Source organism: Equus caballus, chromosome 26 (genome assembly GCF_041296265.1).
Source record: "Equus caballus isolate H_3958 breed thoroughbred chromosome 26, TB-T2T, whole genome shotgun sequence".
In the NCBI taxonomy this organism is placed as follows: domain Eukaryota; kingdom Metazoa; phylum Chordata; class Mammalia; order Perissodactyla; family Equidae; genus Equus; species Equus caballus.
In genome coordinates, this window is record NC_091709.1 from 39400448 (window position 1) to 39428246 (window position 27799).

Consider the following 27799-nt stretch of genomic DNA (forward strand, 5'->3'; position numbering starts at 1 on the left):
AATCAAAGTCCACCCCACTTTTAGCAAACAAGGATTATGTAACCATTATATAAAACTTTGCAATCAATGCCTTGGCACACACTAAGAGCTTCAATAAAACCTTGCGTCCCACTTGAGGGCTCACTGGGAGGCACACAGCGAGGTACCCTGCCCACACTGAAAGTCTAATCATGGGACCTAAGTCTCTAATTCTCTCTTTTGAGTTTCTCTTAAGAAAGCAATGGGATCGATGTCCTCAGAAGCAGTTAGCCTGTCTATGTCATTTCCTTGAATCTTAGGAAAAAGCAACACTTCCCATTCTGCAGTGGATGATGACCCAAGTCCAAGGCATTACTCCGCACTCCTTTTCTCCTTTTGGGGTTCTCCCAAAATAGTTTCTTTAGTAAATCTGCTGTGAGTTTCTAGTTCCCTACTTGACTTATCACCAACCAGCTTTGCTTTGGCGGTAGCACACCTCTCCAGGCTGCAAGATTGCTTACCTCAGAAGTGAGATCAAAAGGGAGACCTGTGTCCTTTTGGCCGGGGGTGCAGAGTGGAAAAGAGGTGGACCCAGGAGAGGGGCTTAGGAAACCTTTGGAACATTTGGCCCCTCCTAGGAGGGAGGGATGGAGGTGGGGCCTCCTTCTCAGGAAATCACAGCACTGGATCCCAGAACTCATTTCTCTGCAGACTCTCTGACTTTGGCCAGGGCTCCCCAGTGAGCGCTGCTGTGGCTCATAGCCCTGTCTGCTGCCCACACAAGTGCCTCACACACCCGCTACCCAGCCATGTCTTACACCCGTGTGGCGCTGGTGACTGGGGCTAACAAGGGCATCGGCTTCACTATCCTGCGTGATCTGTGCCAGCAGTTCTCCGGGGATGTGGTGCTCACGGCAAGGGACACCACGCGGGGCCAGGCTGCCGTGCAGCAGCTGCAGGCCCAGGGCCTGAGCCCACGCTTCCACCAGCTGGACATTGACGACCCCCAGAGCATCCGGACACTGCGCGACTTCCTGCTCAAGGAGTACGGCGGCCTTGACCTGCTGGTCAACAACGCAGGCATTGCCTACCCTAGTAAGTGGATGTGAGCTGAGAGGGGAGGCAGCCTCTGTGAGGGTGGCCAGCAAGAGTGGGTTGGGGTCTGAAATGCTGCTATGGAGATCTTAGCTCTAAGGGGATCTAGAACAATCTCCCTAGGGAAAGAGGTCAGACTGGAGGCTACAGAGAGAGCAGAGACCTCTGAGACTCGCAACACTTTCCAGCAAAGAGACTTTGCATTTCCATGGCACAGACTCTTAAGGATCTCCTCCAGGTTTTCACGGTTTCTCTTGGAATGCACTTTAGAGCAGTTTCGCGACTTAACTTGTTTTAAAAAACAACAAGAAATTTTAAGAATGGTACAGAGAGATCCCACCTGCATCCTTCACTTAGTCTCCCCTAATGGTGCCATCTTACAACTCTATACAGTATTAAGCCAGGAAATGACATGAGTATTGTCACATTCTTAACTTAACCAAGCCATTACTTGCAATTCACCAGAATCTGTATGTAAAAAACAGTTTGTATCATTCTTGTATTTTTACCATGAGTACTACTTTAGTTTATTAACTTTGTTCTCTTTCTCCACTAAAAGTTCCAGATTCCACACCGATTCATATTCAAGCTGAAGTGACAATGAAAACAAACTTTTTTGGTACCCGAGATCTCTGCACGGAGCTACTGCCTCTCATAAAGCCCCATGGTGAGTCCGATGAGGAGCCCAAGCCATGCTGGTTCTGGCACGATCTGCGCTGCCTGCCCCTGATCTCATCTACAGGCTCCCACCACCTCTCCCTGCTCAGCCACACTGGCCTCCTTCTTGTGTCTCCACCAGGCCCTGTGTCCTTCTGCTTCCAGCTCTGTACACACTTGTCCAGCTGTCATGGGTATTCTCTGTGCCACTGATCATTATATAAATGGCTCTTATCTTTCAGGTCTTCCTTCAAAAGTCCTCAGAGAGGCTCTTTATTTGCTCTGTGCTCTTCACACTTTAGAGCTCCTTGAGGATTCCATCCTGGACACTCTGGCCTGTGTCTCCCTCTCTCACAGTGATCCTGTTCGGGCTAGTGGAGCCTTCCCTACCCCCAGTTCACTAGGTCCCCTTCAAATCTCTCACCTGTCTAGAACATTTCCACACTTCTAGACACACATATTTGTCCTCCTGCCTCTCCATCTCTTCCTGAGCCTTCCTTCCCTCCCCTGAATTCCCACATCCAAAACACACATTTTAAAAATGCACTGTCCTTGCCCCAAATCATCTTGGTCACTGACCCCACCATCCACCCACTAGGATCCTGGGTGTCACCATGCCCGCCCCCTTAATATCACCTACCAGGTCCTACGAGTGGTCCTACCCTGTTTCTCTGCAAGCCTTCTCCTCCATCCCAGCTCTATGACAGACTCTCAGCTGTCATTGCTAGACAGTTGCAAACCCTCCTAAGGGAGCTTCTTTCTTGTGTCTTTTCCTTTCTGGGCATTCTCTGTGCTCTCTGCTTGCTTACTCCCTCCTGAAAATCCATCAGAAGCAAAGTCCTAGCCCTTCGTGAGGCTTGCAGTGATCTCTGTAATTTGACTTGCATAATACCAGGATGCTTTTAACTGCCCTTCAATGTGCTATGTTCTGGACAAAACAAACTATCATACATCTTTGGTTGTAAACAACTGTAATACTCACCCCAAGGTAATGGGATGGAGGGGAGCCACCACCCATTAAACACACCAATAAAACAAGCCGACACTTTTAGAAAGATTAAGAGGTGTGGCTTGGAATTGAGTACATACACATACAGCTTACTCTCAATTCCGCCCTGTTTCCCTGTCCTGTCCTCCTGGAAAGTTCTGTGACTTCTTCTAACACTTGGTTCCTAGGGCCTCAAGGGACAGCTATTTTGCAGTCACTTCACCCCCCTCACTCACACCAACACTAGAGGGCAGCAATGGAATTCCTTGTGCCACCACCACACATTCTATATGTATTCCTCTTGGAATCATACTAATGACTTCTGGATGGGTATTTTTCTTACTTCACTGGGCTGTGTTAGTTTCTGCTGTGTCTGTGCTTGGTCCAGAAGAGGAATGGGCACTCACAGCTTTACTAAGGCAGGCTGTATTCAAACAACTGATCTTGCCTCACCAAAGCTAGAGTTAATATGCATGCTATATTATATTATAGTAAATACATGCCGCATTCTCGCTATACAGCAAAGTTTTCTTGCCTTCTGAAATAGAAGAGTTCTTCCATTATTTGCGATGAAAGGCAGCCACAGAAGTTCATGCCATCATGATTTTATTCAACACTCTTTGGGGAGATAATTTGAGACAAGTCCTAGCTAGGCTAACCAAAAATAAATACTGTCTCAGCTCTCCCTCATCTCAGGTCTGAAGATACAGAGAATGAGCCGGAATGGTTTCCACAGAATCTCTGTGGGAAGCAGAAGACATCCATAAGGGGAATGTGTAGTTTGTTTCTGGTGCGGAAGGAGAAAAAGAGAGTATTGTGACCTTAAGGATTACTGAGCGATAATAGTATGAATTTCTTTTTATTTTTAATCCGTTCTTAAAAGAGTTGTTCTGAATACCCTAACCACAGAAAAGATAAGACCTATCCTGCCCAGGTACCCTCCACTGAACTTCACCAATCAATCAATATCAATGCCGTTTATATCCCTTCACCCCTTCCCATCTCATTTCCCAACTGTTCCCAGAAGCGAGCATCTTCCTGAATTTGAAGAATGCTGTCTTTACTGCTGGCAGGCTGTTATTCTGATTTTCCTAATAAATTAGAATGTATATTTATTTGAAAAGATACTAAGGAAAACCCGTCTCTGAGGAATCAAGCAAACGCTCGAAAACTGCACACTCCTGTTCATCGCACGTTAGCTTGAAGAGCCCTAGGAGGGAACAAACGGCCTTGTTAAGGCTGCACTCACCAACTAAACCTTTAAAGAAGTGTTGCCAATCTTCATTGAAACAGGCACCACATTTCAACTTTGTACAGTCTGGAAAATCACCAGAGGAAGTTGGAGGGAATATACTGTACTACAGATTGTTCCACCTCCGACGTTTTGTGGTCTAGAAAGGATGAGTGGATGGACGTTTCTTGATGTGCTGTGCTAAGCATTTCAGATATTGTGCCAATAAGAACATGGAGGCAAAACAAAGCTCAAGGTCACATGCACAGCTGGATGTGGGCCTCAGTCATGTGGCATCCACGCTAATTGTTCTCCCCACTACTCAATGATTCTCAAATATTTTAGGCCGAGGATCCCATTCTTCAAGTGAAGAATGAGTGAAGCTGTACCCAGTCAGGCCAGGGTGACATATGACAAAAGAAGACTCAGCTTGATTGGGACCAATGTGTCCCTCAGCACAGAGCCCCCAGGGCACCACAGGGAAACCCAGAGGGTTGCAGGAGACACAGTTTAAAACCCTGCAGTCTTTCATGACACCCCTTTTCAACCCAGAGACGTAACTACAGGTACTCTTGGAATTAGATAAAAATGAACTTAGTGACGAATGTGAAGTCATAAAAGTTCCAGAAAAACAGACGTGCACTTAATACCCCTGGATAGACAATTCGAACCAAGTAATGCTCGTGCAGCTTGTTTCTGGAGATGACATGATGTCTACGGTATCCCTTGTTGTCCAGATCACTGTGGCCCTGGTTTTCAGTTGTGAGAGTTGGTAGAGTGAAGGAGAGATGCTCGGGCAGAGCCATGAGGGGACAGTCATCCAAAGAGTTCTTGAGCAGCTACCGAGTGTTAAGCCCTGGGAACGTGGTCTATGTGTTTCCATTTATTTATACCTTAAAGTAAAATATGGCATCCTTAAAACTGATTCCTGGTCAGACACGGGATAACGGCCCGGATAAACTGTAAGCCTGACAGGCACCCCAGCCCCACCAGTGAAAGGGTCCTTTTTTAGAAGAATGACATACTTTTATCATCAATGTGGAGTGAGTATTATAAAAGGCCACTAATTCTCACACAAACACGTACACACTCACACACCCTTAGCACAAGAAAGTATGAATGGCCCATAACACTTCTTAGAGGATTAGCTGTGTGCATTGCAGTGCAGTGTCCCTGAACTGAATTCTGAAAGCCAGGAGTACACTCTGGAGACGAAACACTTGGGTCACAGTCTTTGCTGTGTATCTTCCAACAAGTGCCTCCTGCCTGTGTGTTTCCAGCCAGAGCTGTCAGATCAGAAGCGGCTACAGTCACACCCAGCTCTGAGGAGAGGCACCCAGGCAGGTGCCACGTCTTGGGGATTGGTTAGTGGGAGGGACCGGCATGGGGAAGATGGAGTGGGATGCAGCACCCACATCCAGGAATTTACCTACACAGACCCTTGGACTCCCCGGTCAGGTTTCCCCACCGTACACAGGTAAGTATTTTCCCAGCTGATTCTAGACTTCCTGAGATAGATAATACAATAGAAAAGAGGTCATCACTTTATTACAGTGTATAAACAGCCTAGAGAAAGGACAGTTTCTCCGTCTACTATCACAGGGTTCAGAGACTAAAGTCTCTGGGAATATGATTTCAAAGCCCTATGAGTAATTGTAGCTGCCTTTCTGCTATACCGGTTGCGCACTGTGGCTTCCTCTGCCACTGTCTTTTGTTTCTTCATATCCTTCTATGTGTTGGCCTTTGGATTCATGAAACATGCATTACTTTTACTAGGAGAGAGGCAGGTAATATTATTGAGAATGAATTAAATTCTAGTAGGACCTTTGAGTATGCTTACTAAAACGTTTCACAAAGAAGTTCAGTTTATCTTATGCTTCACGTGTTCCAGATGAAAGGAAGGACTGGAATAATGGACTCGTTTCTAAAGTGAGTTCATCCTACAAGACTGTTGGAGGATTACAAGACACTTACCATAATTCAGTGTAATTCTCTAGAGGATTATTTAATGAGAGTCATAGTGCTATGGATTATCTTTTTTATGGAATATTTTTTGCGCTGCCATTCTTAGGTGGGATGGAGCTCAAGTTAACTGATGGTAACAGTCTTCCCAATATTTACATTCAAAAGGGAGAGTTTCCTAATTTGTTTGAATCTCTTATTCATGGTATAGTCTCATGTCTTGTTTATACCACTTAAAATATTAATTTAGATGTAAAATTAGTAAACTCTTTATACATGTTAATAGGTTTTTTTAATGCATACTAACAACTGTTTCCAAAAAAAACTAGTGAGAAATATGTTGTTGTTTTACACTTTGAACAGCTTTATTCAGATATAATTCACACACCGTACACTTTACCCATTTAAAGTATACAATTCACAGGTTTTGCTTTTGTTATCGAGGTCACATGTGTTCACAACATTGTGTCAATTTCAGGTGTACATCATTATATTTCAGCTGCTGTATGGACTGCATCCTGTTCACCACCAGAAGTCTGATTTCCATCTGTCACCATACATTTGTGCCCCTTTACCTCTTTCCCCTGCCACCACTATCTGCTCCTCTGGTAACCACTAATCTATTGTCCTTAAGTATTCATTTGTTTGTTTATCTATCACATATGAGCAAAATCATATGGTATTTGTCTTACTGTGTTTGACTTCTTTTACTAAGCATAATACCCTCAAAGTCCATCCATGTTCTCACAAATGGCAAAATTTCATCTGTTTTTATAGCTGAGTAGTATTCCATTGTACATATGTATCACATCTTCTTTATCCATTAATCCGTTGATGGGCACTCAGGTGACTTCCAAGTCTTGCCCATTGTGAGTACTGCTGCAATGAGGATAGGCATTCATATATCTTTTCCAGTTAGTGTTTTCATGTTTCCTGGATAAATACCCAGAAGGAGAATAGGTGGATCATATGGTATTTCTATTTTTAATTTTTTGAGAAATCTCCATACTGTTTTCCATAGTGGCTGCACCACTTTTCGTTCGCACCCACAGTATATGAGGGCTCCCTTTTTTCTACATCCTCTCCAACACTTGTTGTTTCTTATCTTTTACTAATAGCCATTCTGACAGGTGTGAGGTGATATCTCATTATAGTTTTTATTTGCATTTCCCTAATAATTCGTGATGTTAAACAACTTTTCATGTGCCTGTTGGCCATCTGTACATCTTCCTTGGGAATATGTCTGTTCATATCCTCTGCCTGTTTGTTGGTCGGGTATCATTTTTCATTGTTGACTTGTATGATTTCTTTATATAATATTGTGTAAATTAACCCCTTCATATATGACTTGCAAGTATTTTCTCCCAGTTGGTAGGCTGACATTGTGTTTTGCTGATGGTTTCCTTTTCTGTGCAGAAACTTTGTAGTTGATGTAGTCCCATTTGCTTATTTTTTCTTTTGTTTTCCTTGCCTGTGGAGACTTGGTATTCCAAATGATACTGCTAAGACAGGTGTTGAAGAGTGTAGTGCCTATGTTTTCTTCTAGGAGATTTATGGTTTCAGGTCTTACCTTCAAGTCTTTCATCCATCTTGAGTTAATCTTCTCGTATGGTGTAAGATAACAGTCTACATTCATTCTTTTGCATGTGGCTGTCCAGTTTTCCCAGCACCATTTATTGAAGAGACTTTCTGCTCTCAATTGCATGTTCTAGGCTCCTTGGTAAAAACATTAGCTGTCCATAACTATGTAAGTTTACTTCTGGGCTCTTGATTCTGTTCCATTGATCTGTGTGTCTGTTTTTCTGCCAGTACCATACTCTTTTGATTGCTATAGCTTTGTAGTATATTTTGAATTCAGGGAGTGTGATACCTCCAGCTTTGTTCATGTTTTTCAGGATTCATTTGGCTATGTGGGGTCTTTTGTTGTTCCTCATAAATTTTGGGATTCTCAGTTCTATTTCTGTGAAAAACGTCATTGGGATTCCGACTGGGATTGTGTCAAATCTGTAGATTGCTTTCGGTTATACAGACATTTTACCTATGTTTTTTCTTCCAATCCATGAGCATGGAATATCTTTCCATTTTTTTTTATGTGTCTTTAATTTCTTTCAATAATGTCTCGTGGTTTTCAGTCTATGGATCTTTCACCTCCTTGGTTAAATTTATTCCTAGGTATTTTATTCTTTTTATTGCAGTTGTAAATGGGATTGTATTCTTCATTTCTCTTTCTGCTAGGTCATTGTTAATGTATAGAAATGCACCTGATTTATGTATGTTGATTTTCTACCCTGCAACTTTACTGTATTCATTATTTCTAATAGTTTTTTGGTGGATTCTTTAGGGATTTCTGTATATAGAATCATGTCATCCACAAATAATGACAATTTAACTTCTTCCTTTCCGATTTGGATAAATTTTCTTTCTTTTTCTTGCCTAATCCCCCTGGCTAGGACTTCCAATACTCTGTTGAATAAGAGTGGTGAGAGTGGGTAACCTTGTCTTGTCCCCATTCTTAGAAGAATAGCTTTCTGTTGTTCACAATTCAGGATGATGTTGGCTGTGAGTCTGTCATATTTGGCCTTTATTATGTTGAGGTACTTCCCTTCTATACCCATTTTGTTGAGAGTTTTATCATAAATGGATCCTGTATCTTGTCAAATGCTTGCTCTATATCTATTAAGATGATCACGTGAATTTTATTCTATATTTTCTTAATGCGGGGCTTCACTTTGATTGAGCTGTGGATGCTGAACCATCCCTGCATCCCTGGAGTAAACCCCACTTGATTGTGGTGTAGGATCCTTTGAATGTATTGTTGTATTCCATTTGCTAATATGTTGTTGAGGATTTGGGCATCTGGCTTCATCAGCTACATTGGCCTGTAACTTGCCTTTTTCGTGTTGTCCTTGTCAGGTTTTGGTATCAGGGTAATTTTGGCCTCGTAAGATAAGACAGGAGTCATCCCATCCTCTTCAATTTTTTGGAAGAGTTTAAGAAGGACAGGTATTTAATTTTCTTTGAATGTTTGGTACAATTCACCAGAGAAGCTGTCTGGCCCTGGACTTCTGTTTTGGGGGAGGTTTTTGAGTAGTATTTCAATCTCTTTACTTGTGATTGGTCTCTTCAGATTCTCTATTTCTTCTTGATCCAGGTTGGGGAGGTTGTATGATTCTAAGAATTTAGCCATTTCTTCTAGGTTATCCAGTTTGTTAGAGCATAGATTTTCACAGTAGTCTCTTAAAATCCTTTGTATTTCTGTGGTATTCATTATAATTTATCCTCTTTCACTGCTGATTTTATTTATTTGAGCCTTATCTACTTCTTATCAGTGAGTCTGGCTATGGGTGTGTCAGTTTTGTTTATCTTTGCAGAAAACCAGCTCTTAGTTTCATGGATCCGTTCCCTTTTTTTTTTTTTTTTTTTTTTAGCCTTTATTTCATTTACTTCTACTCTGACTTTTATAATTTCCTTCCTTCTACTGACTTTAGGCTTTGTTCTTTTTTTCTAGTTCCCTTGGCTATATTGTTACATTGCTCCTTTCAGATTTTTCCTCTTTGTCGAGGTTGTCTTATCTTGCTGTGAAGTTCCCTATTAGTACTGCTTTTGCTGCATCCCAAAAATTTTGGTATGTAGTGTTTTCACTTTCATTTGTCTTCAGCTATTTTTTTTACTTCTCATTTGATTTCTTAATTGACCCAATAGTTGTTCAGTAGCATGTTTTTTGGTCTCTACATATTTATGACTATTCCTGCTTTCTGCTTCTAGTTGATTTCCAGTTGCATATCACTGTGTTCAGAAAAGATGCTTGATATGAATTCCATCTCCTTAAATTTATTGAGGCTTGTTTTCTTTTCTGACATATGGTCTATGTTTGAGAATTTTCCATGTGCACTTGAGAAGAATGTTTATTCTGCTGCTTTGGGTTGGAATGTTCTCTATATATCTATTAAGTCCATCACATCTACTGTTTCATTTAGGCGACTGTTTCCTTCTTGATTTTCTGTCTGGATGATCTATCCATTGATATAAGTGGGGTGTTAAAGTCCCCTACTATTATTCTGTTCCTTCCGATTTCTTCCTTTAGGTCTGTTAACAGTTGCTGTATATACTTTGGTGCTCATGTGTTAGGTGCATATGTATTAATAAGTGTTATATCTTCTTGGTGGAATGTCCCTTTCATCATAATGAATGTCTCTGTCTCTTGTTGTCTTTTTTGGCTTGAAGTCTATTTTGTGTTTGACAAGTTTGGCTACACCAGCTTTCTTTTGCTTGCCAATATCATTCCATCCCTTCTCTCTGAACCTGTTTCTCTTTACAGCTGAGATGTGTTTCCAGGAGGCAGCATATTGTTGGATCTTGTTTTTTAATCCATCCAGCCACGTTGTGTGTGTTGATGGGTAAATTCAAAGAATTTGCATTTAGAGTGATTATTGATATATGAGGGCTGAATGCTGCCATTTTATCTTCTCATTTCTGGTTGCTATATATTTCCATTGTTACTTTTTCTTTGTATTACTGTCTGCCATTTCAGTTTGGTGGCTCTCTGTAATATTTTTCTCAGTGTCCCTTTTATTTGTGATTTTTCACTCTGCTCTGGTTTTTTGATTTTGGTTACCTTGAGGGCTGTATAAAAGATCTCATAGATGAGATAGTCCCTCTTTTGCTGGTAGATCCTATCTATATAGCCTATGCAGGTTCCCTCCTTTTCCTCTTGACAATGTATGTTTTTGTTTTCACAAATTATTCTTTTTTGTGTTGTCAGTTTGTTACCAAATTGAAGTGCTTATTGTTATTCTTGATGCTTTCTTTCCTTTTACCCTTTATGTTATAATTAAATGTTTACTAATGTTTATTCTGATAAACAGTTGCAATTTTCTGGTTCTGCCTATTCATCACCTCAGTCAAACCTTTGTTTACCTTTGCCTTCTTGTTTCAGGTAGGAGGGCTTCATTCAACATTTCTCGTAAGACAGGTCTAGTGGCAATAAACTCCCTCAGCTTTCATTTCTCTGTGAAAGCTTTTATTTCTCCTTCATATCTGAAGGGTTACTTGGCTGGATAGAGTATTCTTGGCTGATAGGTTTTGTCTTTCAATATTTTGAATATATCACTCCACTCTCTCTAGCCTGTAAAATTTCTGCTCAGAAATCTACTGATAGCTTGATGGGGGTTCCTTTGTAAGATATTTTCTTCTCTCTGCCCCCCTTTAGTATTCTTTCTTTGTCACTGACTTTTGACAGTTTTAATATGATACGCTTTGGAGAAGGTATTTTGTGATGAGACAATTAGGGGTTATATTAGCGTCATGTACTTGTATACCCAGTTCTTTCCCCAGGTTTGGGATGTTCTCAGCTATTATTTCTTTTTAATAAGCTCTCTGCTCCCGTCTTCCTCTCTTCTCCTTCTGGGATACCCATTATCCTTATGTTGCTTTTCCTAATTGAGTCAGATATTATTCATAGAATTTCTTTCATTTAACAAAGGTCTTACAGGGGCCAGCCCCATGGCTGAGTGCTTAAGTTCACGAGCTCCACATCTGCGCCCCAGGGTTTCACCAGTTTGGATCCTGGGCATGGACATGACACTGCTCATCAAGCCATGTTGAGGTGGCATCCCACACAGCACAACCAGGGCCACTCACAACTAGAACCTACAAGTATGTACTGGTAACTTTGGGAACAAGAAGAAGAAGAAAAACAAGATTGGCAGCCAATGGTAGCTCAGGTGCCAATCTTAAAAGAAAATTAAAACTCTTAGTTCTCTCTCTTCTTCCCCTACAATCATTTCTAGATTCTATCTTTGAGCTCACTAATTCTCTATTCCGTATGGTCTGCTCTATGTTCAATGATTTTGATTTTATTTTTCATCTCATTAATTGTCCTTCATCTCCAGAATTTCTGTTTCTTTGTGGGTTTTTTTTTTTAAGATTTCAATCTTTTTGGTGAACTACTCCTTCTGTTCATTAATTCAATTCCTGACCTCATCTAACTGTCTTTCTGAGTTTTCTTGTAACTGGTGGAGATTCTTCATGATGGCTATTTTGAATTCTCTGTCAGTTAGGTTGTCATCTTCTGGGACTTCAAGTTTGGTTTGTGGAGAGTTGTCGTTTTCTCTCTGTTCTGCTGTGTTACTGCAGTTCTTCATGGCACTTGATGGTTGATCCTTGCCAGTGCATTTGTGGTAGGAAACACCTCTCGTATTTGGGTGAGACTTTGGTTGCTTTGATTCTCAGCTACTTCTGGTTGTATTTGAGAGCCTGCACTTTTCACCCTTCACTGCCTCTGCTGGAGGTGTCATCAGTGCCCGCCTTGTGCTGCTTGTGCCTCTGAGGTTGCTGGTGCCTTGCTGCTTGCAATGTCACTGCAGTGTTAGATGTCACCACTGGGGTCACCAGACTGCAAGCACCTCTGCTGCCTCTGGGGTCACCTTGGTCTCATGTTCCCACACTGGCTCTCTGAAGGCTCTCCATGGACTCAGGTGCAGCTGTCCTATGCACCACCTGCACTGCTTCTCCTCGCTTATCTGGGGTGCTGGCAGCACCACTGCCAGGGGTGCTGGGATCAAAGGTGTCACGGTCACTTCCAGGGTCTGGGGTCTTGTATGCAGCCTCTACTGATGGCAGAGCCAGTGTCTGGGATTCTTCTACTGGCAGTGGGGTCACAGGTTCTGCTATGGTTCCTGAAGCCACAGGTCACAGGGGCCACCTGCCTCTGCTGGGGGAGGGCAGGGGCTAAGCTATGAGTCTTCTTCCTGGTCCTGCAGCCTCTGGTTGCTGGCATGAAAGAATGTACTTTGTAAAACATCAGGTCCAGGAATACCACCCCTGCCAAGGAAATATGAATTTTGGGTGCTGTCCCTACTGCTGGGAAGACTGGCCACGCTGCCTGGGAGGGGAAAGGGGCTGGGTGTCCCGTGTCTGCCCCTACAGCCCCTGGTCACTGGCTCGTGTGCTTGTGTGAGAACTCCTGCTTTGAATAACCCCCACCAGGGGAAGGAGAGGAGGCTGCTCCTCTAGTGCCACTGCCTCCCATGGGGCCAGTCCACCCACCTTCAGATGTATAGATGCATGTATTCCTCAGGCATTCTGTGTGCCGTGCAGGCAGTCCTTTGTTGGTCAGTGGATGTACAAATGGTTGAAACTTAGGGTGGAGAGACAAAAGGACAACTCACTCTGCCACTGTGCTGTCACTCTCAGTGGTTTTAGCATATGTGCAGAATTGTGGAACCATCTACAGCATTCTCATCACCCCGGAAAGAAATCCTATCACCCCTGTGTCCCCCCATTCCTTGTAGCTCTAAACAACAGTAATCTACTTTCTGGCTCCAGATTTTCTTCTTCTCCACATCTCATATGTATGGAATCTTATCCTATGTAGTCTTTGTGATCGGCCTCTTTAACTTAGTGTAGTCTTTTCAAGGTTCATCCATATTGCAAGATTTACTTCGTTCTTTTCTATAGCATCCTTTTAATAGCTCAGTTTCCGCTGTTCCTCACTGTCACCATATTACCAGGCCATTAGTCACTGCTCAAGAGTTGACAAAAACCCAAATACAGAGAAAATAGCATGCAATTCAGCCCACTGAGCTGACTTGGTTTTTCCTTCCTCGATCAGAGTGGCAACCTTCCAAAACAGATGCTACCCATTCACCTAGGTTCTGCCATCCATCAACCAGTCACCCACCTCTTTGTTGGTCATGAAAGAGCTGATCATAGAGCACTGCCCAAGTAACCACACCATCCTCAAGGCATCCCAAAGGCAGCCTTTGGCACTAATGAGTACCTCCTTACATTCCCTTTAGCATGTTCCTGTATAAGTCACTTTCATTTTCTTATGGAACTTCTGGGTACTACCCTCCCCATTAGAAAATTTCTCTGACATCATCCAAGACATTATGGATAAAACAAGTTTCAAGGCTGTATCATGTCCTTCACTCATAAAGACAGTCTTCATTAATGCTCATGGCAAACTGGGAACTGTCTCTCAAGTGGACAAATTCCCACTGAATTTGTTCTTCATCATTCTTGTGCAGGCCTTTCTGAGTAACGATCTGTGTTGCATTTTAGGCAGAGTGGTGAATGTGTCTAGCATAATGAGCCTCCTGGCTCTTAAAAACTGCAGCCCAGAACTCCAGCGGAAGTTTACAAGTGAGACTATCACGGAGGAGGAGCTGGTGGGGCTCATGAAGAAGTTCGTGGAAGACACGAAGAATGGAGTGCACATAAAGGAAGGCTGGCCTGATGTCATGGCCATGGCATATGCAGTGTCAAAGATGGGCATCACCGTCCTGTCCAGAATCTACGCCAGGAGACTGAGTGAGCAAAGGAGAGGGGACAAGATCCTCCTGAATGCCTGCTGCCCAGGATGGGTGAAAACCGACATGGGGGGACCTGAAGCCATAAAAACCCCAGAAGAAGGAGCAGAGACCCCCGTGTACTTGGCCCTTTTGCCCTCAGATGCTAAGGGGCCTCACGGGGAATTTGTTATGGAGAAGAAAGTTGAAAAATGGGGACCCCTCTATGAATACCCTCCATGGTTCTCACGTATTTTGAGCCTTGGATAGGATCAAAGGGCCAATCACACTGTTAAAATATCCATTTCAAAAAAAAAAGGATGAAAATATCTCTAAGGAGTACTCACCATCACTTGGCTCATAATTCGGTGCATATAAGCTATTATCCCCGTGAAGGAAAAAAAAGTATGAAAATGTCTGTAGGGAGTACTCACTTTCACTTGGCTCATAATGCTGTGCGCATAAGGCTTTTGTGATTTCTTCTGTGATATAGGGGGAGGAAAACTGTAATGGATGAGAATAATGAATGAAAATCAATAGAAAAATAAACCGAGAATAGAAGTTCTTTATGAATGTTCCTTTGTGCAGATTGTTTATATGTCATCCAGCCCAGAAATGTTAGATATGACAGTTAGATCAACAGAAGGATAGTATATTTGAGGGGCTGGGAAACAGTACAGAAAGAGGCAGTAAGTGCATAGTTTCATCTTTGCAGGCCACACGGTCTCTGTTGGAACTACTCAGATCTGCTGTGATGGCATGATAGTAGCCGTACAGGCATCCACGGACCAATGAGCATTGGAGGGTTTGCCTGCTCCCTTTAGGTTCCAGCCTCTAGTAGATCATGGAGAACACCATGAAGGGAATACGTCTGGTGTGGTCTCTTTAACACCAAACTCATTGGAAAAACACAATTGCAAAGTGTGAACTGTGAATGGGCACTTCAGATCCATCCATAAGGGAATCTGAGAGAGTTGGGGAAATTGAATATGGATTGGGTGTCAGTGGACATGAGAGAATCATTGTCAAATCTCTACAGTGTGAATATGTCATTTATGGAGGGAGAAAGTGTCATGAGGTCTGCGACATTAGCATGGGTCAGCAAAATATACACAGAAGCTGAACACAAAAATACAGTAAAATATTTATAAATGTTCAACCTAGTCTGTTAGATATACGGGTGTTTGCTATACTATTTTTTCAACTTTTCTGTTTCAAAGCTTTCAAGACAAACATCTAGAAACAAAAAATCTTCCATTGCCAACTTACTCTGTGACCTTGAGAAACAGACTGCATTACACTCTATTTCAGTACCTCAACTGTAAAATGGGAACAATAGGCATAAGATTGCTGTGAAAATTAAATGTCCTGATACAAGTGAAAATATCGAAAACACAATAAAGCACAATAGAGTGCAAAGTGTCTCTCATGAGTCCCTGTGATTGGGACCTAACATCACCCAGGGCTGTGATGAGAAGCTTCTTCCTGCCCAACACTGAGCCTGCCTCCCAGTGGCCCCAGTGACCCTCCTACACAGGCCCTCCCTTCACAGAAGCGCCGCATGTTGTAAAGACGGCTGTGCTCTCATGATTATTCTTCACTCTTCACCAGTGATTTTCAGGTTGACAGAAATGAAACGGGATCTCCCCTGAAAGCAAGGGTAGGGCCCTTATTTTAAAAGTGCAATTTACAAGTTTCTTCCTTCAACAGGTCTGTTAATTTCCTCCATGTCATTTTGTTTCTGTAAACTGACACCAGAGGACAACAATATCTAGGTCAAGACCATAGCATCTCAACTGTCTGGAAATGCATACTTGAAATTGAAAAGATTCTTTTTTTGACAGTACCTTAAAAATAACACCTAACTATACCCATCACTTACTATCTGTGACCTTGGACACACCAAAATGTAGGCACTTGTAGCGAACAGGGATTATCTAAACATGAAATACAACATTGCAGTCAACGGCTTGGCACACATTAAGAGCTTCATAAAACATTCCCTCCCACTTGGGGGCTCACTGGGAAGCCCACAGCGAGGTACCCTGCCCACACTGAGAGTCTAATCACAGGACTTCAGCGTCTAATTCTCTCTCTTGAGTTTCTCTTAAGAAAGCAACAGGATTGATGTCCTCAGAGGCAGTTACCCTAAGTAATTTCATGGTGTCTTAGGAAAAAGCAACCCTTCCCATTCTGCAGTGGATAATGGGCACAAGTCCAAAGCAATTACTCTGCACTCCTTTTTCGCCTTTTGGAGTTTTCCCCAAACTGTTTCCCCATCACCAGCAAGTTTTGCTTTGGGGGAAGCCTGCCTCTCCACCCTGCAATGATTGCTTAGCTTAGAGGTGAGATCAAAAGAGGGCTGTGTTGGGTTGGCCTCAGGTGTGGTGCAAAGAAGCAGCTGATTCAGGAGTGGGTTTATTACAAAACCTTTGGAACACATGGCCCCTCCTAGGAGGGAGGGATGGAGATGGGGCTTCCTTCTGAGGAAATCACAGCACTGGATCCAAGAACTCGTTTCTGTGTGGTTTCACTCACTGAAGCCAGGCCTCCCCAGCATAGGACCCCCAAGGACCATAGCCCTGTCCACAATCCATGCAAGTGCACCACCCACCCCCTAACCAGCCAAATCCTCTCACCCCAAAGTGGCACAGGTGACCAAAACCAACAAGAGCATTGGCTTCGCCAGCACATGGCCCTGTGCCGGCACTTCTCAGGGAATGTGTTGCTCATGGCACAGGATGAAGCGCTGGCCTGTGTGGCTGTGCAGCAGCTGCAGACCGAGGGCCTCAGCCCCTGCTTCCACCATGCGGATATCAGCGACCTACAGAGCATCCTTACCCTGCAGGACTTCCAGCAGAAGGAGCATGTGGCCTCAATGTGCTAGTCAACAACACAGGCATAGTCTTCAGGAGTAAGTTGATGTGAATTCCAAGGGGAGGCAGCACCCGTGAAGGCAGACTGACAGGGTGAGTTGGGTCCTGAAACTCTGCTGTGGGGCACTTAGCTCCTATGTGATCTAGAACGGACTCCCTAGGTAAGAAGACAGACTAGAGGCTACAGGCAGAGCCAAATCCTCTGAGATGTGCAAGCCTTTCCTGCAGAGGGCCTTTGCGTTACCTTGGATCAGACTTTTAGGGATCTCCTCCAGGTTTTTATACTGTTTCTCTTGGGTTGGAAGTTAGAGCACTACAGTGACATTTTACTAATTTTGAAATAAACAAGAAATTATAAGAATTACACAGAGATCCCGTTCTGCAGCCTACACTTAGCCTCCTCTAATGGTGACACCTTACAAAGTTATTCAGCCTTTAGAAGCTAGGAAATTGATATTGGCACAATGCTGTTAACCAAACAAAGACACACTTAGAATTGAGGAGATTTCACGTGGAAAAAAATATTTTTCTACCATTCTTTGGGATTTTTACCACACAGGTACTACTTATTCACTCTCTTCTCTTTACCCCTAAAAGCTCCTGATTCCACACTCTTTCACATTAAAACAGGAGTGGTAATGAAAACCTTTTGGCACCCAAGATTTCTACACGGAGCTACTGCCTCTTATAAAACCACAAGGTGTGTCTGACGCGGAATCCAAGCTGGTGTTTCCGGCGTGATCTGCCCTGCCTGCCTCGGACACATCTACAGGCTTCTGCCACCCCTCCCCGCTCAGCTACCTTGGCATCCTTGTTGTTTATCCACCAAGCCAGGCTCCCTTCTGCTTTAAGTCTCTGTCCACTCTTGTCCAGCGGTCATCGGTACTCTCTGTCCTGCTAGTCTTTGAACAACAGATGTGTTCTCGTCTTTCAGGTCTTAGCTCAAAGTCTCCTCAGAGAAGCCCGTTGCTTGCTCTGTGCCCCGCACATGTTGGAGTTCCCCAAGGATTCCATCCCTGACCCTTTCTCCTCTTTCTCCGTCTTCCTCTCCCTCACATTCGCACACACACAACCACACACACACAATTCTATAATTTTCTCTGGGGAGTCCTAATTGACTAAAACATATGGCAAAACACTAACGCATATAGACATTACTTTATATTGCAAAAGATGTGATTAAGTTAGGTTTGACCAGAGGAGCTTATCCTAGTTGTCTGGGTAGGCCCTAAATGCCATCACAGGTGCCCGTATAAGGTAGAAGTGGAGCAAGCTTTGAGAAAGAAGAAGAGGCATTGTGACCAAGGAGGCAATGATTGGAGCAATGCAGCCAAAAGCGAAGAGACACCTGCAGCCACAAAAAGGTAGAAAGGCAAGGATGCGTTCTCCTCTGGAAACTTCAGAGGGAGCACAGCACTGCAGGTACCTTGGTTTCAGACTAATGGCCTCCAGTACTTTGAAAGAATAGGTTTCTGTTGTTTTAAGCTGCCCAATTTGTGAGCATTTGTTATAGTGGCCCAAGAAAGTAAGACATCCAGTTTCCTTGCTTTCTTAGCAAAGAGTTTGGCCACATTTGTGACACAAAGTAAGCTTTGGCAGAGCATGGCAAATCACCTTCATGAAAAAATGTGTGGCATCTCTGTTTGGAAGTTATGCTTAGGAGTAATGGCTGAACCAAGGGACTGCTACTGGAGAGCAAATAGCTCAGGAAGTTCCTTCCCTTCAGCCAAGGAACACTCTCAACCAGCAAGTATGTCTCTTCTTTCATGTGTGCGTTTGGTCTATATGGTAGGGTTCCCACCTCTCCCTGCAGACAGAACATGCTCTCCTGTGGTACAGGACAGTGCTGGCTCTTCAGGCAGTTCAAGAAAGGAGAGGCTGCCAAATGGACCTCAGTCCAGGAGCAGGTGACTGTGAAGCAGCTGCGGGAAAGTGGGCTGATGTCTCTTGCTCATCAGTGACCTGTGCCATTTCCTAAATGCAAGACCTAAACAAGTGTCAATCAGCTGGGAAGGGATCAAGGGGAAAGGAGTGGTGGAACAAGAAAGGTTTTGTGCACTCCAGGTTGATTTAACAAACATGCTATCATGGCAGTCTAACAATTCAGAGTGAAGAGGGGGATGGCAGAGCCATGCATAGAACGTGGTGACATTGATAATAAAAGCACTACACAGAATTGTTCTGTAACTTGCTCTGGAAATGCTGAAAACTCCAGAATACCTCCGGCTTCTGCTTGAGTTCTGCGAATGGAGCCCCAAGCTCCTTCCCTCTGGGCTCAGCAACAGCTAGCTTGCTTTGGTGTTCCAGAAATATAAGACTATAGACAAACTGTTTAAGCACAGACTATTTTAGCAACTGGTCTAATTTACAACTTCTTCTTATCAGTCTCTGCCCAGAGCCCAATATTAATAATTCCTGCCTTAAACCCCCCCTATGACTAACGCTTCACCAAAACAAACTTATAAAACCCAAGTTCTCAAGCTATTTGAGGAGACACTTTGACTGGATTCATTTGGTCAGTGGTACCCTTGCCTGGATACATTTTTGTCATGTTTTGCTTATTCTTGTCATGACTAGGGCTTTTCCTTGTCAAAGCTACACCTCATACAGTGGCTAAAACACAGCTTCACTTCATGTTTTTACTTGAGGAATCCTAACCCATCTCTTCATTAATAGAAAAATCCATATCACTGGAACTGTCAACAAAGAACTCTGCAAAGCCTTGACACTCAAAAATGTGATTACATTTACCATCCTCATCTTGAGGAAAAGTCAAGAGAATAAATGGTATTTTACAATTAAAACCATCAAAACACTTGGAGCCCTTTGAACTTCTGTAGACAATGAGGATACCAATGGCATTAAACCATGGGATCAATTCCTCCTTGAGTTCATCAACTCACTCCTTATGAGTTGGTAACTGTCCAGACTATGTGTCTGAGAATGTCACCCACAATCCCATCCTACACCCTCTTCAGGCAGTTATAGCTTAATACTGCAAGAGAATAATGCAATATACTCAGTCTTATCATCAACAGACACAGGCAGCCTTTCCTCAGCATCCTCCCAATCACTGCCTATATGACCTAAAACCTGGAAACCTGACCCTCTAGAAGGGATGTAAGAGCAAAATAGCTCCCAATCTGATGAGAGGGGCTCTTATCAGGTTCCACTGAGCAACACACTGTGATCAGATTATGAAGGATTGACCCTCAGATTCTCATCACCCATTTAAGAAAACACAAAGCTACCCTACACCATCAAAAAGCCATCGGAACTGGAGTTCTCAAACTAAGGGTTCTTATGAATCCTTCAGGAGCTGACACCCTGGAAAGGAGACTGCTCACCTAAGACCTCAAGTCAATATGAAGTAGAAAGCTTCCACCGGAGATGTTGGAACTAGATCTCAAATGCCTAGAACACTGATTATCATACATATCTCTACATGTTTTGTTATTTGTTTGCCAAGTTATTTTTCTTGCAGGTTTAAGGTTCTGTATAGCGAATAGATGTTTGTTACCTCGGAATTCTGGCATCCATTTGGACTGCTCTTCTTTTTTTTTCCCCCCTCAAATCAGAAATACATTATTGTTCCTAATATAATTCATCTTTTCCCTGTTCAGTGATTGTCTCTTTTTTAAATTTAATTGTTTTTATTGCAGTAACATTGGCTTATAACATTATATGAATTTTGGGTGTGCATCATTATATTTCAATTTCTGTGTACATTACATCATGTTCACCACTGAAAGACTAATTACAATCTATCACCATAAAAATGTGCCTAATCACCCCTTTTGCCCTCTGCCTTCCCCCCTTGCCCTCTGGTAACCACCAATCCAACCTCTGTCTCTACATGTTTTCTTGTTGTTGTTTTTATTTTCTACTTATGAGTGAGGTCATACAATATTTGACTTTCTCCCTCTGACTTATTTTGCTCAGCATAATACCCTCGAGTTCCATCCATGTTGTCACAAATGGCCAGATTTCATCATTTTTTAGGGCTGACTAGTAGTCCATTGTGTATATATACCACATCTTCTTTATCCATTCATCACTTCATGAGTGCCTAGGTTGCTTCCAGGTCTTGCATTAATAGCCAAAATATATAAAGAACTCATACATCTCAACTACCAAAAAACTAACAACACAATTAGAAAATGGGCAAAAGATCTGAACAGACATCTCTCCAAAGAAGATATACAGATGGCCAACAGGCACATGAAAAGATTTTCAACATCACTAATTATCAGGGAAATGCAAATCAAAACTACAATGAGATATCACCTCGCACCTGTGAGAATGGCTACAATTAACAAGACAGGAAATAACAAGTGTTGGGGAGGATGTGGAGAAAAGAGAACTCTCATACTCTACTGGTGAGAGTGCAAACTGGTGCAGCCACTGTGGAAAACAATATGGAGATGCCTCAAAAATTAACAATAGAACTACAGTACAATCCAGCTATTCCACTGCTCTGTATTTATCCAAATAACATGAAAACACAAATGCGTAAAGACATATGCACCCCTATGTTCATTGCAGCTTTAATCACAATAGACTCCTATTCTTAAAACTGTTTTTCACACAACTAGTCACTCCATGGATCAAGCATATAATTCCTCCAACTACTGGGTCTATACCACTTTCCTTTGAATGTCACCCGATTTCCTTTAGTACCAATCCATTCAAGTGTTTCAGTTGATTTCTGAGTGAAATTAACTCTTTTCTGAATCCAAAGATGGAAAATATTGTAACACGACAGACAAAAATCTAAAACTCTATATCACATCACATATAAAATGGGAATTTTCTCTCCTCATCAAAATGAAACCTCAGTATTTTTCATAGAAATTAGCACTTCAACAAAATATACAAGTGGAGCATGATAAGAAGTAAAATGGTAAGAGACTATGCAAGTGGAAGATTCCTCTCTTCTACAGATCCTACAAGGAAAAGTCAGTCTCCTTGACTATGGATCTGCCTGCTGATCTCTACTGTGTATCTCACTGTATCGTGCTTGACTACACTTGTTGACTTGTGTCTAAGCTGTAGGACACAATCAGAAACCTCATAGGGGTATTTTGGCCAATAATGGATCATTGGGTGGCTCCCAATGACTGATACTGGTTTTGTTCTACCAGAAAAAAGCCTCTTGACTACTGCCTACAAATTGGACATGGACTTACCACTTGAATCAACTGATGCCTACTCTCAGGAAATTCCATGATATTACTCTGGGTCCATTTGGCCCATTGATTTCCCCTAAGAAAAAACAGTGTTTAGACCTCTTAATGCAGGAAGGAGAAAATGTGAGCTTCAATTTAAAACCCCAAGTCTTAACCTATGAGGAACAATTCTGGACTGCTTTATTCTGGCCTCAGGCATACCTATTTCACACTTTAAAAAAAGTCCAAAAGTGGTGCAAAAAACCCTACATGCTCTGGTTCAGAGACTGACCGAAGAACCAGACAGTGCCGCTGAAGCCAAAGATCTCCATGCCTGAGACATTTACAACATTCAAAAGGCAGTGGGTTAAAACAGAGTCATCCTACACATATTATTACCTTCTCAAGGCAGAACATGTGCCATCATAGGGAAAGAATGTTGCACTTCTATCCCTATAGTCTTTTCTATGATCTTTAAAGTTAATTCAAGAGATGTGGAAAACAAAGACATTAGAAAATTCAGTAGTCTGAATGATTCCCCCATATCTGGTTCAACAAGGTTTTCAAAGTGGGGGTGGGATCTGTTTTCCTCACTTCAATTGAACATACTTTGTTCTTGGCTTAGAGGTAGACTACCAACTCAGTGTTTGTCAGTGTTGCAACGAGCAAATAAGTGGTTTTACGGAATCTTAAATATTGCCACACAGTCACTGTTTCATCACATGATGTCTCTGACAGAAGCAAGGAGATCTAACATCTACTGAAACTCAAGTGACCTCCATCATGACCACATACGTAACCCAGGGGTATACATCTAGACTTAGGACATGGTCAAGGATGTTCTGTCCTGTAGATGTGGTGAAGTATGCTCCAAAAATTGTAACTGCGAGATAGACAGGTGACACAATTATATCTTGCCAAATAGATAAACTATGCAGAAATGACAAACAAAATACAGGAAGACCGTTTAAGCTCACATAGCTTGAGCAACAGTTTGCTTGCTGGACTCATGTGTTTCAGAAAGATAAGCGCAGACATAAACTGGTCAAACACAAACATTTCAGCAACTCCCTTAGTTTACGAATTCTGACCAAGTCCCGTTTAAATCTCAAATTCTAATTTCTGCCTTGTGACTAGTAATCCAAATGAAACCCTAGGGAAGTCTACTAGATGCACTTCACCGAACCAGTGACTCCCTTGTCTCGCAAGTTTCTAACAAACTTAGGCTATACAGCATTTAGAAGCCGGAAAATTGACTTCGGCTCAATACTGTTAACTAAACTGAGACATTACTTAGAATTCAGGAAATTTAACACGGAAAAAAACAATTTTTGTACCATTCTGTGTATTTTTACCACATGGCTACTATTCATGAACTCTGATCTCTTTACCCCTTAAAGCTCCTGATTCTACACCCTTTCATATTAAAGCAGAAGTGGTCATGAAAACAAAGTTTTTGGTGCCCTAAACGTCTGAAAGGAGCTACTACCTCTCCTAAAACACCAAGGTGAGTCTGACGAGGAGCCCAAGCTATAGTGTTGCTGCAGGGACATGATGTTGCCCCACCTGCCTCTGACACATCTACAGGCTCCTGCTACCTCTCCCTGCTCAGCTTCATTAGCCTCCTTATTCTGTCTCATCTGGGCCAGGCGCCTTTCTGCCTCAGGACTCTGAACAATCTTGTCAAGTGGTGATCAGTTCTCTCTGTCACACCTATCTTTCCATGACTGACTCTTGTCCTTCAGATCTTTGTTCAAGAATCTCCTCAGAGAAGTCCTGTACTTGCTCTATGCCCCTCACATGTTGGGGTTGCCTGAGAATTCCATCCTGGATCCTCTCACTCCCTCTCCATCTATGTGTTTCCACTGATTTACAATTTGAAGGAAAACATGGCATTCTGAGATACATCTCTGGTCAGGTACAGAACAGTGACCTGTATAAATCGTAAACCTAACCCACACCCCAGCCCCACCAGTGAAAGAGTCCTTCCTCAGATGGGTGACAAAATTTCTCATCAATGTGGAGTGGGTAAAGAGACACTGTTTCTCACACACACACACACACACACACACACACCCTTAGCATAAGAAAGTCTGGATGGCCCATAACACCTCTTAGAGGATTAGCTGTGTGCATCCCAGTGCAGTTGTCCCTGAACTGCATTCTGAAAGCCATGAGTACACTCTGGAGACGAAACACTTGGATCACAGTCTTTGCTGTCTAACTTTGAACAGGTGCTTCCTGGTTCCTCCCTGTGTCCTTCCTGTCCTGAGTTCTCAGACCAGAGGTGTCTACACTCTCACCCAGCAGTGAGGGGAGGCACCCAGGCAGCTGCCACTTCTTGGGGACTGGTCAGTGGGAGGGACTGGTGTGTGGAAGATGGACTGGGATGCAGCACCCACATCCAGGCATTTATCTACAAAGATCTTGGACTCCCCAGTCAGGCTTCCCTACCATGCACAGGTAAGTATTTTCCCAGCTGATTCTAGACTTCCTGAGCTAGAAAATAGAATAGAAAAAAGGTCATCACTTCATTACACTGAGTATACAGCCGACAGAAAGTTAGTACAGATTCTCCATCTACTGCCTAGACTAAAGTTTCTAGAATATGATTTCAAGCCTTATGAGTAATTGTAGCTGCCCTCCTGATATACCACTTGCCCACTCTGGCTTCCTGTCCCCCGTCTTTTGTTTCTTCATATCCTTCTGTGTGTTGCAACTTTGATTCATGAGACATGCATTATCTTTATTATGAGAGAGGCCGATAATAATTTTGAGAATTAATTAAATTCATTAGGATCTTTGACTGTGCTTACTAGATCATTTCACAAAGAGGATCAGTTTATTCTTATGATTCATATGTTCCAGATGAAAGGAAGAACTGGAATAATTGACCCATTTCTAAAATGTTTTCACACCAAAAGAATGTTGGAAGATTTTAACAAGATTTCTATAATTCATTGCATTTATCTCAAAGATCATTTAGTAAGAGTCATAGTGTCATGAATTATTTTTTTATGGAATTCTTTTGCAATGCCATCCCTTCAGTAGAATTGAGGTTAAGTTAACCAAAGATGACGGTTTCCCAATATTTACATTAAAACAGGGAGAGTTTCCTAATTTACTCAAATCTCTTATTGGTAGTATGGTCTCATGATTTTTATACCATTTAAAAGATTCATTGAGATGTCAAAATAGTGAAGTCTTTCTTTATACATGTTAATATAAATTCATTTCTGTGAATACTAACTATAATTTCCAAAAAATCTTAATGGGAAGTGTGTCATTGCCTTACACTTTTTACAACTTTATTGAGATATAACTCACATACCATACACTTCACCTATTTAAAATATAGAATGTGGTGATTTTTAATATGCGTGCAGAGTTGTGGACCCACGACCTCATTCAACATTAGAACAGATTCATCTTCACAAGAAGAAATCCTCTCACCCCTCTGTTCCCCGACTCCTCCTGTCCCAGAGCAATCACTAATCTACTTTCTGTCTCCAGATTTTCTTGTTCTGGGCATCTCATATGTATAGAATCATATAATATGTGGTCTTTTGTGACTGCTCTCTTTTATTTAGGATAATGTTTTAAAGGTTCATCCATGTTGTAGGAGGTATTTCATTTCTTTTGATAGCATCCCTTTAATACTCCAGTTTCCACTGTTGCTCACCATCAGCATATTGCCAGGACATTAGTCACTGCAAAACAGTTGATAAAAACCAAAACAGAGAAAACAGCACACAATTCAGACTACTGAGCTGACTTGTTTTTACCTTCCTCCATCAGAGTGGCAACTTTCCAAGGCAGATGGCTGTCCATTCACCTAGGGATCTGCCATCCATCAAACAGTCAGCTCTTTCTTGATCCAGAAAGACATAATCATAGAGCACTTCCCTAGCAACCATAACATCCTCAAGTGGTCCCAAAGGGAGCCTTTGATACTAATGAGCCCCAACCTACCTCCCCCTTAGCATGTTCCTGTACAAACCATTTTCAGATTCTTATGGAACTCCTGGGCATTACTCTCCCCATTAGAGCATTTCTCTGACATCATCCATGACATTGTTGGTTAAGAACCTTCAAGATTATTGGTCATTTTCCCTCAAGTGGACAAAATCCCTGCAATTTTGGTATTCTCTTGTGCATGGATTGCTAGGTAACAATCAGTGTTGCATTTTAGACAGAGTGGTGAACGTGTCTAGCATAATGAGCTTCATGGCTCTTGAACCTGCAGCCCAGGACTGCAGCAGAAGTTTACAAGTGAGACCATTCTAGAGGAGGAGCTGGTGGGGCTCATGAACAAGTTCGTGGAAGATACAAAGAATGGAGTGCACACAAATGAAGGATGGCCTGATGTCAAGACCATGGCATATGCAGTGTGTAAGATGGCCATGACTGTCCTCTCCAGAATTCATGCCAGGAGACTGAGTGAGCAGAGGAGAGGGGACAAGATCCTCCTGAATGCCTGCCACCCAGGGTGGGTAAGAACTGACATGGGGGGACCCAAAGCCAGAAAATGCCCAGAAGAAGGAGCAGAGACCCCCATGTACTTGGCCCTTTTGCCATCGGATGCTGAGGGGCCTCATGGAGAGTTTGTTATGGAGAAGAAAGTGGAATAATGGGGATTCTTGTCACTGTTCACTCTTTGACTCTCATCAAGTTACCTGTCCTGATTTGACCAAAAGATGCTTACCCTGTTGAAAATATCCCCATCCAAAATTTTAAAAAATAAGAAGAATCAAATTATCCCTATGGAGTACTAAATTTGACTTGGCTTGACTCTCAATTCTGAGAAGTCCTTTGTGATTTCTTCTGTGATATGGGGGTAGAAAAAGTGGGTTCAATGACAATGAATGAAAATCAATAGACGAATATAGAGTTTTTTATAAACATCCATTTATGCAGATTCATTCCATGGCAACCACCTCAGAAATCTAACACACCTGAGAGTTAGGTCACCAGAAGGACAGTATAACCCAGGGGTCAACAAACATTACAGAAACAGCCAGCGAATACATATTTTCAGCTTTGCAGGCCACACAATCGCTGTGGGAACTACTCAGATCTGCAGAGGTAGCATGAAAGGAGCCATAGAGAGTACATAAACAATGAGCGTGGTGGCATTTGGCCTGTGGGCTTCAGTTTACCAGCCTCTACCGTGACAGAGGCTTAAGGAGAATACATCTGGTATGGTCTCTTTAACACCAAACTGATTGGAAAACAACAATGGCAAAGTGTGAACTGTTTCTCAGTTTCTTCAACTGTAAAATGGGGACAATATGCGTAGGATTGTTGTGAAGATTAAATGTCCTGATCCTGGTGAAAATGTTGAAAACAAAATATAAGTACAAAGTGTCTTCTCTCATGAGTCCCTGTCATTGGGATCTAACACCACCCAGGGCTGTGACGAGAAGTTTCTTCTTGCCCAACACCAAGCCTGCCTCCCAGTGGCCTCAGGGACCCTCCACCACATGCCCTCCCTTCACACAAGCACTCCTTGTTGTAAAGACAGTCTGCTGTCACGATTATTCTTCAGTCTTCATCAGTGATTTTCAGGCTTT

General features: G+C 42.5%; 2 protein-coding genes and 1 pseudogene across 19 annotated transcripts in view; 2 read left to right on the forward strand and 1 right to left on the reverse strand.

Moving 5' to 3' along the window:
- SETD4 (SET domain containing 4) overlaps positions 1–27799 on the reverse strand; it is a 286649-nt gene that overhangs the window by 113459 nt on the left and 145391 nt on the right. Inside the window, exon 1 of one of the 18 annotated variants that reach the window (XM_070252184.1) lies at positions 480–502. The exons of the other annotated variants lie outside the window; for them this stretch is intronic. The gene's annotated coding sequence lies outside the window, so the exon portion shown is untranslated. Of the gene's footprint in view, positions 1–479; positions 503–27799 lie in introns of those variants that run through there. 18 annotated transcript variants of the gene reach the window in all.
- On the forward strand, positions 81–14751 carry LOC100061690 (carbonyl reductase [NADPH] 1). Its single transcript, XM_070252187.1, has 3 exons — positions 81–1053; positions 1613–1720; positions 13956–14751. The coding sequence occupies exons 1-3, from the start codon at positions 768–770 to the stop codon at positions 14450–14452; spliced, it is 891 nt and encodes a 296-aa protein (XP_070108288.1). The 5' UTR covers positions 81–767; the 3' UTR covers positions 14453–14751.
- Positions 16126–26986, forward strand: LOC100061653 (carbonyl reductase [NADPH] 1-like; annotated as a pseudogene).